The sequence below is a fragment of the Haliaeetus albicilla genome, chromosome 1 (genome assembly GCF_947461875.1).
Source record: "Haliaeetus albicilla chromosome 1, bHalAlb1.1, whole genome shotgun sequence".
Classification (NCBI taxonomy): Eukaryota; Metazoa; Chordata; class Aves; order Accipitriformes; family Accipitridae; genus Haliaeetus; species Haliaeetus albicilla.
The window spans coordinates 23001243-23015523 of record NC_091483.1 but is presented as its reverse complement, the minus strand read 5'-3'; the positions used below and the strand labels follow the sequence as shown (position 1 = coordinate 23015523).

The 14281-nt window shown below is 43.2% G+C and overlaps 1 protein-coding gene across 17 annotated transcripts in view; it reads right to left on the bottom strand.

Annotated features, from left to right (window-relative positions):
- Nucleotides 1-14281, bottom strand: part of ADGRL3 (adhesion G protein-coupled receptor L3) — a 523370-nt gene that overhangs the window by 144299 nt on the left and 364790 nt on the right. For 16 of the 17 annotated variants that reach the window (XM_069782013.1, XM_069781919.1, XM_069782024.1 and 13 more), the window contains one exon: nucleotides 6339-6419. The exons of the other annotated variant lie outside the window; for it this stretch is intronic. In XM_069782013.1, coding sequence (XP_069638114.1) covers nucleotides 6339-6419 — 81 coding nt within the window. The remainder of the gene's footprint in view (nucleotides 1-6338; nucleotides 6420-14281) is intronic. 17 annotated transcript variants of the gene reach the window in all.

Below are 14281 nucleotides of genomic sequence, written 5' to 3'. Positions count from 1 at the left end.
CATTTCAAGGCATCTTTAAATTACAGTTCATGCTGATCTCCATAGCAAAACTTCCTTACAAGGCAGCAGCTAGCTCGTAAAAAAAGCTAGTTAAAAAGCGCTTTTTCTTTTTTTTTTTTTTTAGATGACTAGGAATAATGGAAAAGGTGTTAAACATCACTCAGACTGTTCTCCCCCACCCCAAAATCCTTAAATATTTTCAAGTGTAAATACTTTGAACAGTTCCCACCAGCGTACAGGATTTAGTACTCCTCCTTGAGAGACTTTGTTAGCTCCAGCTTTCTGCTAGAGCGAACGCTGTTATCTTATAAACAAACAGCAATGCCCTGAGGTGCCCCTCTGCAATGAAAACACACATTCCAAAGAAATAAGAGCAACAGTTCAACACCATAGTAGAAAAGAAAACGGTGAACAGCATGCAATTAACTCTTTCTGACTATGGATAGCTACAGGACATAAAGTGGGACCTTGCAGATAATAACAAGCGAACAGGAGGACTGCAGGCTGGCTGCAAGATTGCCAGGAGCCCTGGCTACTCTGGTTATGATACTAGTTATCACCACCCATGATACATAACGAGGAATTAATAAATACGGAGCACAGCCCATGTTCAAAGCAGCTGCCTGCTTCAGGGAAATCAGTGTAGTCCAAGAAGGTGGATGTTTTGATATGGATCTGAGCGACAGCGACAGATTTTCGGAGGGGTCTGGATAAGACTGAGAAAAGCATTGCATCCTTATATCAGAGCTCACCATCTTCACAACCCAAATAAGCTCCATACCTGGCAATGCATTCCTGCATCGGCCTCTACCACACTGCCCAAAACCCACTCTGTCGCCATGCTGAGCTGTTTGAAGACTCATCTCCAGCCTGGAGGCCGAGGGCTTTAAATGAGTCCATCCATCACGACAAAAAGCAGAGTTCAAATGAAAAATAAACAAACAGCAAAGCAACCCAACAAACAAATCTGTACACACATCTTCAAAACAAGGCAGCTGAAAATTCACGGTACATGTGAAGCTCGCAGTCATTGCAAAACCTTTCCATTGACTGTGCAAGTATGGTAAACGGTCATCCCCCATACAACTGGTGCAACATGTTACCTGCATGCCTCATATACTCTGCTTGCCTGAAAAGCCACATGGGATGAGAAAATGTTGGGTGTGGGTTGCTGGCTTGTTGCAGTGAGCACTCATACCTTATGTCGGAGGGAGTGAGATCCTCTGGTGGGCTCAGGGCAGCCATGAAGGGGAAGCCCTGAGAGCAACCACACTTAGAGAAAAGGCTGAGCAAAAGCAAAGAAGGAAACCCTCTACACGACTGAGGAAGAGCAGGCCACAATATAGCACCCCAGCACTGCATAGGAAAAAAATGGAATAAGGGTTCTGAGCATGGGGGACCACAACCAGCATCCAGTGCATGGTCCTCTCTTGGCTCAAAGGCCTCGAATTAGCCTCTCCCCAGGAAAACAGTATCGCCTTAAGAAGCTGGAAACATATAGCTGTAACTAACTCTAAAGGGAAGAAGCAGGATGAGTAAAAGTGGGACCTCAGAGAGAAGCAGAGGGAGACTGTAAAGGACTCTTGAGCTGAGCGAATGGCTTTCCCAGGCAGAAAATGAAAAAGCCTGGAAACAGGAGGTGCCTGGCCACCATTGGCTCAGAGCAGGGACTCCTGAAGAGCACCTCTCTCGTGACACTGGACCCGGGGAGAAAGAGGCAGGAAAGCTCGTGTCTCAGGGCCTGGCGAGCACGGGATGCATGACCCCATGTGTCAGCTTGAATTAAAGCAAGGAGTGCCATTGGGCCTTGCTGCCTGGCGCCTCCCTTTCTCTGGACCTGGGAAGAAGGACCGGGGCTGTGCAATGAGCCCAGCTGTCAGATCCTCCCACATCATCTGCAAAGCCATTGACCCTCTCTGGGACCTTTGGGAGAGGAAAAAATAAAAGACCCAGAATGTCTGCATCCAAAAACCTGCTCTACTTTTGGTAATAAGATTTTGCAGTCCTTCTGACATTCAGGAATGGTTCTCCCTCAGATGTTGCAAATGCAAAGGGGGAGAAAAATGGCAGAATGCATCCAGCTTCTAAAGGAAGAATGAACAAAGGGACAGGCCACTGAGCTGGAGAAGAAAGGGGGGAAAATGAGCAAAACCTCTGGCTGTCTCCCTGACATGCTGCCCAAGAGGTAGGGAGAGATTCTGTGTCTACGGAGACTGAACATCACAACTAAAGTTTACAGGAAAAAAACCCCACAGTGCCTTAGCTGGGGCCAAAACAACCTCTCTGGCTAGAGAAATCTGCACAGAAGGGTGAGAATCTCCCATCCCTCCTTTATTTGCTATAAATTTCTAGAACTGGGGACCAATACACAGTTTTGCTTATCAATTCATGTTTTGGAAATGTACTGACTTCAAGCGTATCAATCTCCACGACAACTGCTCCCTGAGCTTCAACTTTGAAGGAAACCTTGGCAAAATGCTAGCTCAACAGGGGAGGTGAGCTCCTCAGACTGCCTAGCTTTAAACGCCAGGCATATATTTCATGTTTAATATGATTCCACATATACACTAAAATCTGCTTCTATAAAGCTTTATAAATAGTTTTAGTGTGTGGATTCAGTAAGTTTAATTCACTTATTTGCTGTGGTTTAGTACCTGGTAGAATTTGAGTCCAAACACTAAATTTAATTTATTGTTATATATGATAATTCCATAAAATCCCTTTCTAAGCCAGAGTATCAGCATCACCCTCACCTACAAAACTCCTTGCTATTGCCAGTAACCAGCAATCCATTTTTAAACACAGGTTTAATCTTCAGTCTATGAGATCACAACCTGAGGTCTCAGCTACCCCTGGAATTATTCTGCATACGGATGCTGTAAACAGTTGTGTAACTATCATGTAATCACGTTCAGATCGTTAGACTGAGAGAAGGTATAAAAATAATGGTTAACAGTGCTTTGTACACAGAATTAATTTTCAAACACCCTCAAATTAAAAAGGGGGTGGGGAATAAGAAGTGTCTTGATAAAAAATGCTGATTCAGAGCCTCATATCTATTACTTGATTTACAGCGTCATTACTGTGTTACTGTACAGAGCAGTGGCTCAGAGTAATTACCGTGTAATGCACGATGACACTAATGTACTAGTAAACTACTGGAGTTTATACTCTATTCACTACTAGCATCAGGACTCTGAAAAGCAGGTAAAAACGCCCTGCATGCATAAACAATGTGTGTAAATGTCACCAGTGATAAAATTTTTAAAAAGGAGAAGGAAGAGGCAGTTACAAATAAATCTGCCAGCTGAGAATTGCAACTGCATAGACCCACAGGAGCACTAAAGCTGTATAGTTTTTTAATAATATGGAAAGGAAAGATGCTTTTATACCCCTACCCTGGCTCTATTTCCATTTATTACAATTAAAATTGTATGGTGGCCTCTTCTTTTTGCCACTCTAGGTGCAACTTTGCACTGGTCTTCAGCTCAGTGTGAGGGGGAATGCGAAAGGGAAATGAAGAGCATCAAAGCAACAGCCAAAAGCATTAGTGGTTTATGATGACTGTCATGCTCTTTTTTTAGAGTTTCAGCTACTGGAAATGTGGAGAACCAATGAGAGCTTCAGGACAGAGGTGTTTTTGAATCCTTTGTTTAAAACAGCACTTGTGGTTCAAGATGAAGTTTGGAACATGACCTAAGCATGGTCCTGAGTCCTAAGGTGTCAGAAAATGCAGCCAAACAAAAAAACCTTCATAACCCCCACACACTTAGGAAAAAAAAAAAAAAATCCTGATTATTACAATACTGTAATGGATTTTGGGTGCTGAGGCTGCAAATGAGGCAGCAGACACGTAAGTAGAGCTACACATCCCAGATCCCAGGGCCAGGAAAGCCTTGCTCTTCCCCCAGAAGACAGTACCAATTACGAGTTTTTAACACCCCCTAGTCACCAGCTAACAGATTGATGCCTTTAGAGCTGGCTGCCTCCCTGGCCCTCTCCTATTAAGTTACACAAGGGTATTTGAGTCCTTTTACCAGTGCGTAGCAGCAGTAATATCAGTCCTTCCACCCTGAGCAGCCCTTTCTTTAAGATCTCTCAACTGGGGGGTGGAGGCCCTGGTGGAAGCAGTTAATGTAGCAGTTTGTGTTGGATAAACTCCATTTTACCTTCTCTGTAAGTGCTGCAACTGTTCTGCCTGACCCACTTTGCCCTGCTCCTGGTGGCAGTGCCATTCATCTTGCAGAGGTAGCTATGCCCTCACAAACGGCAGATCATTGAAGATTTTTGCCAGTCTTTGGCTCTTTTATCCTGGAGAAAGTAAGGCACAGCTTCTTTGGCTGCTGCTGTTCCAGCATCCTTGAGTCTTCCATAGCCTGCTCCAGACCACATGGCAAGGATTTACCTTGACCTAAGTAAGCTCTGATTCATCACATCTAACATCAAAGACAGACTTGGGCAAGAAGATCCTGGAAGTCCTAACTGTCTCTGCCTTACTGGAGTGCTCTGCTAAAAAAGCAATGTAGTACATTTTACCACAGAACTGGAGGTTTTCAAGTGGTTTAGAAGAAGCTGATGATCTTAAATGCATGTGTCAAACCTCAGGTCAGTTCACTCAAAGCCAGATGGAGGTTGTTGACTGCCAGGAGATTGTATGTGACCAGCCCAACTCACAACAAGACCAGATTTGGAGAAAGGACTGTGAATCCAGCATCCTCACACCCAAGCTCCACCACCCAGCACATGGTTCCACCTTGCAGAGATGCAAGAGGAACCACCAAGGAATAATAGCACTGAGGTTGCTTCTGTGCAGCAAGCGTCAATTCCTTATTTTTTGTTACTGCATCAGCTAAGAAAACACACATTCACACTTACAAAGGCAAAAAACCCAGCAAATGTTTACTTGATGAAGTTACAGATCTAGCCACAAGGCTTACTCAAACCTAAGGGAGCCTTTCATGCCAAGAGCATTAACAGTATGCTTTCATTTAGCCCACAAAGTCCTTGGGCCGTTTGGACGAGCAGTTTGCAGTTGCAGCTGCAATTCACCAACATGAAGGTTTTTCTGTCTCCCAGAATATTAGAGGTGGATAACAAAGTGAGATTTAGAAGACAGCTTTCTTCCTATTAGATAATACCAGTGTGCCTATCCAGATCAATCCTGCATTAACACATTGCATTTTTCAATCATGAGCACTTAGAGAAACACACGTGCACACGAACACATACTCGCAGCCTTACAATGTTGGGGCAGAATGGCGACAATCACTACAAAGATCACTCCTGTACCCCTTCTGCCACTGTAGCACCTTTGGAGAGTAGGAGAAAGGAAAAATACCAAACCTAAGCTATAGTGCATCTCCCTGCTAACACGCTTTGGCTGTCCTCTTCCTTCTCTTCTCTTCTACTACAACATTCCCTGTGTTTGATATTCATACACATTTCTGGAGCTGACCGGGAAATACCTCCATATATCTGTTTGATTTTAGCTTTGCTATTATCCATTCCAAGAAGGACAAGCTGGTCATTTTGTTATCCTACCTGAATATTGACAATCTAATTAAAAGGAGCAAAGGGAAGTGTAAGAAGTCTGCGCCAGCACAGATGCTTGCTCGTGGGCCAAGCCCATTTCCCCAGGCCACAGAGGCAAACACTGAGGGTTCATCACAACACAGCCAGGGGATGATCCTCCAAATGGGGCAGAGAAATCAAGGGCTTACATTCATATCACTTTATTTGCACCATTCAAGAGAGGTACCTATCTTAGCAGGGCTATTCTCCACTCGCTCCGTACGTATCAGCTACTAGCATTGCTCCCAAGGGCAATCAGCTCACCTAAAATTTGAGTCATCCTCCAGAGTGAGCATGTCTCCTCACCAATTCTAGAAAAAACTTCGAGCAACAGCAATGTGGATTGAATCCAGGCCTCAACCACCGCATGACCGCTACTGTACCCTTACTCACCTGAGGGGCAGCTGAAATCTGCTTTTTTGCATCCTGCCACCAGCACCCCTCCTGCCTTCGCACTGCCATTAGGAAGGAAAGGAGGAAGGCAGAGGGCAGGACCTAAGGTATACCTGTCCCTCCAGAAGTAAACCAGTGGGAAGAGCAAAATAGCTTGTGAACAAGATGGTATGTTCAAAGCTACATAATGGGGCACATGGGACATGGTCATCTCTCATACAGCTCTCTCACAGGAATTAATTTGCTACCAAGAGTGTCCTTGGATGGAGGGTGGTAACTTAACCATGGAGGCTTTATGAACAAATGAATGATATGCACTCACGCCTACAGCTGGTTTGCAATGCACGTGCATGGAGACTGCGTCACTGACTCACCCTTTGATGGCGGTCTCTCCAGATCCGAATCGAGGTGGATTGGTGGGGCAATGTAAGAAACTTGCCCATGGTGAGCCTGCCCTGTGGACAAATAAGTGTTTTAGTTCTGCTGTTTCCTACAGAAGTCTACCAGGGCTATAATTAAACATACAGCATTTTTATAGCACTGGATTAAAAACAGGCTTGCAAGTATTTTGTTCTATTGTGCATTTTTCACAATGAACTTCCATTTTGTGGAGACACCTGATGAAAAGTTGAAAATGTTCCCATTTCTTTTGCTTTTTCCATGCAGACATGGGTACTATGCTGAACTTTAGTTATACCTGCTTTACCACTACCACGTACATTTTGCACAATGTTCTCTTAAAAGGCCATATGCCACAGAAGACAACCGATTTCACACAAGCCCATTCAATCTGTTAATCTCACTTAACAGGGAAGCAAGCATTTCTGTGTCACAGCAATTTTTGAAGGAAGCGTGGTATGAAGTACAACTGCATCTGTTTTTCGCACCTGCAGAAGATGCAGATATCAGTTTGCAGAGCTTGGTATTGCCTTCACCTGGGTGGAAGCTTTTTGGTTCCCAACACCACCATGCAGTTTCCCAGTTGTTACAGACTCGATTCTTTTCCAGTAATTTGGAGGTAACTATATTGAGAAACTTCTATTTATAATAAAAACATGTTGTTATAATTCATCTATTTACTGTAACAATTTACAGGGTTGTTAATCTCTTTTTCTAAACATGGAAAGTTAATGACACATAGATTACGATAACAGTTAGAGTAACCTTCCCGTTTCAAGTAATATTCGTGCTGCAATAAAAGCAGTTGATTCCTCTTATGAGACACATTCCAAATAATTAATATGGCTCCCTGTTGACACTTGCTGTTGTTGCTCCAAGCAATTTCCAAGCTAGCGTCACAGGCAGCAGAGCAACGGTACAGTCTTCGGGCTTCTTTGTAATGACATCCAGGAATACCACGAGCGCAGTATGCTGGTGCACATAATATGTTGAAAACGTCTCTTCAGGGGGATAAAATATTAATGGAAAGAGGGAAAAAGAAAGAACTGTGTCTGAATGGGCAGGATATATTTACTGCTTTACACTGAGTCTGCCTCAGATAATTTGCATTATTAGCCATTACAACAACTGGACGTTATTCAGGTTTAAAATCTACCGACACATCATAAATTCTATATTTGCTTTTAAGTGCTTTAACATGGGAAATCTGCTTCAGGCAAACCGATAGCTAATAACGAGTTACCTCGCTTTCCCCTTCTCGTTTACATGTTAAAAATCCATTTGATTTCATTAGTGAGCAAAAGTCATCATTTAATAGCTGCTTGGTTCTGCACAAGAAACAGGCAGACGGTCTGCTCTCGCTCCAAGCTGCTCAATGTGCAGGATCAGTGCCCTTATAACCATAGGACAGGCTCCCCATTTGCTGCATCAAAGATACCACTGAAACGCAAAATAGTTGAGGTTGGCAGGGAGGTCTGGAAATCACTTAGTCCAGCCCAAGGGCAACAAGAGCCCATGGTAAGTATCCAGTCTGATTTTTAGTATCTCCAAGGATGGAGACTCCACAACCTCTCTGGGCAACCTGCACCAGTGCTTGGCCACCCTCACAGGAAAAACAACAAAAAAACCTTTTTCTTATGTTTAAAGTGTAATTTCCTGTATTTCAGTTTCTGCCTCCTGTCCTGTCACTGGATGCCTTGAAGAAGAGCCTGGCTCCATCTTCTTTATTCCCCCCCATCAGGTACTTATACACATCAGTAAGATCCCCATGACCACACCTGTTCCATGCTGGACAGTCCCAGCTCTCTCAGCCTCTCCCCACATAGAGATGCTTCAATCCCTTAATCATCACTGTGGCCCTTTGCTGGACTGGGTCCAGTAAGTCCCTGTCTTGTAAGTCCTCTTGTACTGGCTAGCCCAGCACTGGACTCAACACCCAGATACATCTCACCAGTGCTGAGCAGAGGGGCAGGATCACCTCCCTCAACCTGCTGGCAATGCTCTGCCTAATGCAGCCCAGAAGGCTGGTGGCCTTTTTTTTGCCCTATGGGCACATTGCTAGCACATGGTTTGGGGTTTATTTATTTATTTATTTTATATTTTTTAATCACCTAGTCTTCTTGGGACCAAGTGATCCCAAATACAAAAAAGAATGATTCTGCAGGCTTAAAGGGCTAGTCTGCAGTGAAGAAGATATATGCACAATATATAAAAGACTACAAACCATCTGTGAGTTTGTTTAGACATTCATTACAATTCAGTAATAACTATGGAAGTTTATGAATGTTTTATAAAAGCTTTTACCTAATATGGAGGAAGCAGTAGCATCAAATGCTCTCTTGTGATAAATGAAACAAGTTGCAGAAAGCTTTTATCTACTTGCTGCTGATGCAAAACACACTACTTCCAAAAAATATCAAATTTGACTTCTGTTAGACTGTACGCTTCTTGCAATGCTAATAAATCAAATTTTGGGTTTTAATACTGTCTCTATAAAAAAGCAATGCAAACAATTGTTGTGCTTCATTTTCTGGGCATGAATGCCGGCTTAGTTGCTCTTCAGACTCATCACAGTCTTCCCATACAAGGAACAAAGGCTCTCCACTGCTATCTGTGGCCCCAATTATACATCCAGGATCATGACACCTTGTAAAACTTTTGTTAATCAACAGAATCACATTTTTTCTTTAATTTTACTATTACTGGCAACAGTGACATCTGAGAGGTTTGAGGGAAGGGAGGCAAGGCCTGAAGCAAGCCCTAGCAATGGGACTGGTACACAAGCACAAGGAGAGAAATCTGAGTCAGGAGGCCAAACTAGAGAGAGGTTCAGAGCAATGGTCCTTCTGGCTTTAATGGTATTACAAGTTCTGCCACTGACTTCGTTAAAAAACACAATTTTACCCAGTGGACCTGTGCAAGACTTTGAGGCTGATATCACTGGTGCAGCACAAGTTGGTTGCAAAGACTGACAGGACAAGTTCTGCCAAGTGACGCCAACTCCCAGTGCCTTTTGTGTGAATTCTGCAGTTTCAGCTGCTTACTTCAAGCCCCAGCTCTAGGAATGAGTGACTCCAATCTTCCCCTCTCTAGTTCCAGCTACTGCAGAAAAGCACTTGAAAAGGGGAACGTGAAAGCCTTAATGAAAAAAGAGATGGCAAAAACACTCAACACCTCCCTCTCCAAATCACCTGGTCCTTCAGCTGTTTTTTCTGCATGTTGGGTCTGAGTTGACAATGGTGCAGTACCCAGAGGTGGGACATGGCCTCCCTTGCCTGCACGACCATCTCTCCAGCTGTCAGGCTCTCCTTTCTACCCACACATCTATTAACCCACAAGCCTATTTGATCGACCACTCTTCGACCTGAAGAGCTTCCCACACACTAACCAATATTGGTCTAGTACATGTGCTTATAGGAGAGGAAATGGCTGGTGTCAAGTCCTTCCCAAAATTTGCAGGACACTCCAAAAATAACTGCACCTCTTTAAATAAGTGGGTCAATTTTTAGTTATTTAAAAAAAAGGGGAAAAAAAGGCAGCTCCTGACAAAATACCAAAGGTCAAGATGTCTCTGTTGCTAATGGAAAGTTGGGCATGCCTCTTATCATAACAGCTTGCATGGCCTTCTCCAAATCCCACCCTGACTATAACCATCTGGTGTTTCTGAGCTGGCTCCCAGGTAAAAAAGTAAACAGCAATCAAACCTAATCATCAAAGTAACATGCGATGAAGTTGCCAATTTTGTATCTAATCGCTAAGGTTGGGCTCCGTTTCCCTTATTCCTCTTGCTGGCGAGGTCCAGCCACCGACATGCAGGAGCAGGGCAGGGGAGCAACGGGCAACAAGGGCTAACTCTGGAAGACAACGGTGGGTCAGTCCTTGTCTGCTTTTTTTGTATCATACCACAAGGATTCAGGTCTGGCCAACACTGCATAATGTCAAAACCATCTTAGGTGAGATGGGGCAAGCAGCAAATGTGACATGAGTAGCCACAAACTCCCTGTCTTCTGCTCACACGGCATCTCTCAATGAGAACAGACATACAGCATCCATGGTAGCCAGGCCATATGCACGTGCTGTGGCAATGGGAAAAGAAGCATGTTTGGCAGCAGCAATTTTGGGAGTGAAATATAGCTATGACCTTGAAAGTAGTCTACCTGGTGACACGGCCTTCCTTGGGTAGAGGAAACGGGGGAGATGTTTGCAGATTAGAAAAAGTGCCTGGCTGGCCATTATTTTCAGGCCTGACATGAGAGACGCAACACATTTTAAAAAGCCAATAACGTAGAAGAACAAAGATAATGTTTTGTGAAGACTGAAGGAAACATAATAGCTTGGCCTAAGGGTTTTTTTTTTTTAATTTTTTTTTTAAACGGATCTGGATGCTCACAGACAGAAAATAAAGATCCACACATCTTCAAAATTCTGCCCCTAAGTGATTTAGTCATCTACAGATGCCGCGATATAAAACTACAGAAAAAATCTGCAAATACGTGAACTAACCATGGAAAGTAGCAACAAAGCAGTCTCACCTGTTTATCTATTAAAAACACTTTCCCCTGATCCTTTTTGAAAACATACCCACTGTTTGTAGCATCTAACAGGGCAGACCTCCCTCCTGACCCTATGCTGAGTTTCCAGTGCCCGTGACATTTGATTTTTCTAGAGCACTACTCCTGTCATCATGTATGCACATGGGGAAACCTTTCTGCCTGGTCCTTGCTCATTCTCTCCCTGAGATTTTACTGTGCACTGTTACAGAGAAAACCTGAATAGAAAACATAAGACCGGAAGATTCAAACCTCCAGAAGCAAAGAGACAGAACACCAACATTTACTAGACTAAAAATAAGCCTTTTTAAAACATCTGATGAGAGACCTCTTAAACATCTGATGACTTGCCTCCTAAAGCTCAGGCATGGACAATGCCATGAAGATAACTAAAATCACCAGAATGGCTGGGCGTCACTTTTCCCTACTCTCCTTTGCTCAGTGCCCATGGTACTGTGGTGGGCATGGACAGTCATGTACCTGAATTGCAGTTCTCCCCTTTGCCTGACCCAGCTCCAGCAGCAGCACTGAGAAGGCACCAGGAGATATAGTTTTTAAACAAACATGCTTCAAACTATTTGTCTCAAGGGGTGAGAGTCCCCTTTCTTTACTGTCCTCATCCAGAGGCGATCACTGCAGCACATTTTTTTTTCTGCCATGTCAGACTGCATCTCTTGTTCAGGTTTCCATCCCTTTTCCAGCCTCTTTTGGTATGTTGTTTTCCATGGGCTCACCAGTTCTCAAGATCCTTCTTAGACAGCCTAGTTAGTTAGCATTTCATGCAGAGGATTTAATTTAATTTTGTGCTGGTACCTCTGACGACCCGGTGCTCCCATACACTGCCTCTCCTATGCCCCTTGCTGTCAGCACCTCCAAACGCAGCCACCTCCATGGACTTAATCCCTCATTCTGTTTGCCCACTTACTTGGATCACTAATGAGTTAATAACTGTGAAACTGCACACTGATACCTGAGACTTTGATTTCAGTTCTTCACATATTTTTTTTTTTTATAACAATGGGATGGACACATACTAGGTACACTGAATATATATTCTAAGGAAAAGTCTTGGAAAACATACCGACAATTTTACTAATATCTTTACAGATAAAGTATATGTTGCATGCTGTGGCCTTTTTTTCCATGTAAGTGAAAAATTCCATTTTTAAAAGCAGTCCAGTTTGACTGTGATGATCTGATCTGTAAAAAAACATTACTTTTTGGCCACATTTCTGTAATCCTCTAACTGTTAATGGGATTTTTTAAAAAATCTAATTTATTATCTGACTGAAGACTACATTTCACTTTGTGGATTGCAGTTTCAAGGACCATCACTCTCATCCTCTTTAATTTCCAAAATTAGTACATTTTTTTTCTTGTCGTTTTTTCTCTACTCATGAGTCTTTTTGAACTCCATAATATGTAGGCATATATAAGAACATATGGAAAGAGAAATTAAAAAGCTGGTAGGTTTGCTAACAAACTCTTCTGACATGCCATTAAACAAATTTCATTCAGACTTATTACTCGGCATATATTCAGACTTCTCTCGGCAGCCTTTTTTTCTGCCTTTCATCAATGACTACCTTTACAAAACATCATTTCCTCACTGCCCACCCTTTTCCATTTTGCATTAAAAGCTTTCCTTTTAAATAAAGCTTTTATAAAGCCATTCCCTACCTCAGACATGTCAGAGTTAGCACTGATTCTGTCCACCGCTTCATTTATTCATGGACTTTTATGGAGTATCTCTCTTTCATGTGTACATCTCTCTTTCATCTTTCATTGCCCTTTTAACTCCTTAGGGTAGCAGTAACTCATCTGCTCCCTCTTCTTCTCTCCCTCCCAGGGTTATTCTTCTGTCCTTCTCTCGAAGCCATGCATGCCTCTGAATACAAGAAAACCCTCTTTTCCAAAGGGCGCTCTCTGACTACATTATCTCTGCTCTTTTGCCATTTTGCCTCTTGTATTTCATACTGGGAACCCTCACAAGCTTAAAGCAGCTGCAGCAGGAAAAGTAGGGTACCTGCAAGCATGGCTGTGCACGGAGGAACTGCTGGCTCCTGGTCATGGCTGCCTTCTGAAAATGGAGGTTACCAAAACCAGCAGCCTCAATGGGCATTGACAGAGAGCCTACAATCCACACCAAAGAAAGGGCTTTTGTGCAAAGCCAGCATAACAAGCAAATGTTTCTTCTCCCATACTGTTCTTGACAGGAGCAAAGTTATAACATTGTAACTCTATATGTTGTTTAGCTATACATTGCTTTTGAAGCTGTCATACAATGTATATAATAGCAGCTCTTTCAAATGCCAATATTGTGTGCTCATGCATTTTATCTTACAGGTGTAATTTAAAGTCTGAGTGCAAGGGATGTAGGACTGCGCCTTTTTTTTTTTTTCTTACTAAAAACCTGCTTTGATATATGCAATTTGCTTCTCTGCCTTCCAAAGAGTGGGGTCAACAGGCAAACTCACAAGGAACCAATTTGCAGATGAGAAGCAAGAGGTGGGTTCTCACCTCCCTGTCCCAAGCTGTGGCCGAGTTCCCCAGTACTGACCAAAGCAACCTGCAGGCTCAGCCACGGGGGCTGCCAAACATGAAGAAAACTTTAGATTTGAGGAAGAAAGCTCAATAAAGTATGCAGGGAGAGGGGTGAGCTGGGGGGACGTTTGGCTAAGTCCTTGTCACACACGTATCTCATGTTTTAGAGTAAATGCAAATCCAAAAGCAGCGCCTGGCAGCATGCTTGTGTGAGCAGAAAGCATGATAAAATGGACTAGTCTTTTCCGAGAATGTACTATTCCTGCTTTGAATCTGTCACAACAAACAACAGCCTTAACCGTAAGAGGAAGGAACTCAAAATGGCCTTTTTCGATGACCAAACTGTCCCTCATGTGACAGCCATTACCTGGGAGGACCTAGGCTAGGTTCAAACTACAGGCAAAAATAAGGACTAAAATAATGCCAAAGGAATGGGTTAAAAACTGCCTAAGTATTATAGCAGCTGAAGCAACTGGAGGCTTTTCACTAGTGGCAGCTGCATATTTTCAAAGGACCATTTAGGACTCAGAAACTCATGTCCCAGCTGAAGTCAGAGGTGAAGAAGTTTCTTCAAGTCACACTGAGATTCCTCATTTTGCTGTGCAAACACTGTAATTTGTGTTTTGTGTTTAGATGAACCTCACCCCTCTGTTAAGGACTTAAAACATTTGATTTCGCAGCACCTTGGCTCCAGCGATGCTCTGCATCCTCCAGTGCACGTCCCAGAATTTACCCTGCAGTACGAGAGCCTGGTATAAGGGCCGGGAAGGAAGAAGAAGAAAAAAACCCGAGAAATATTTCACATATGCCATTATAATTAAACG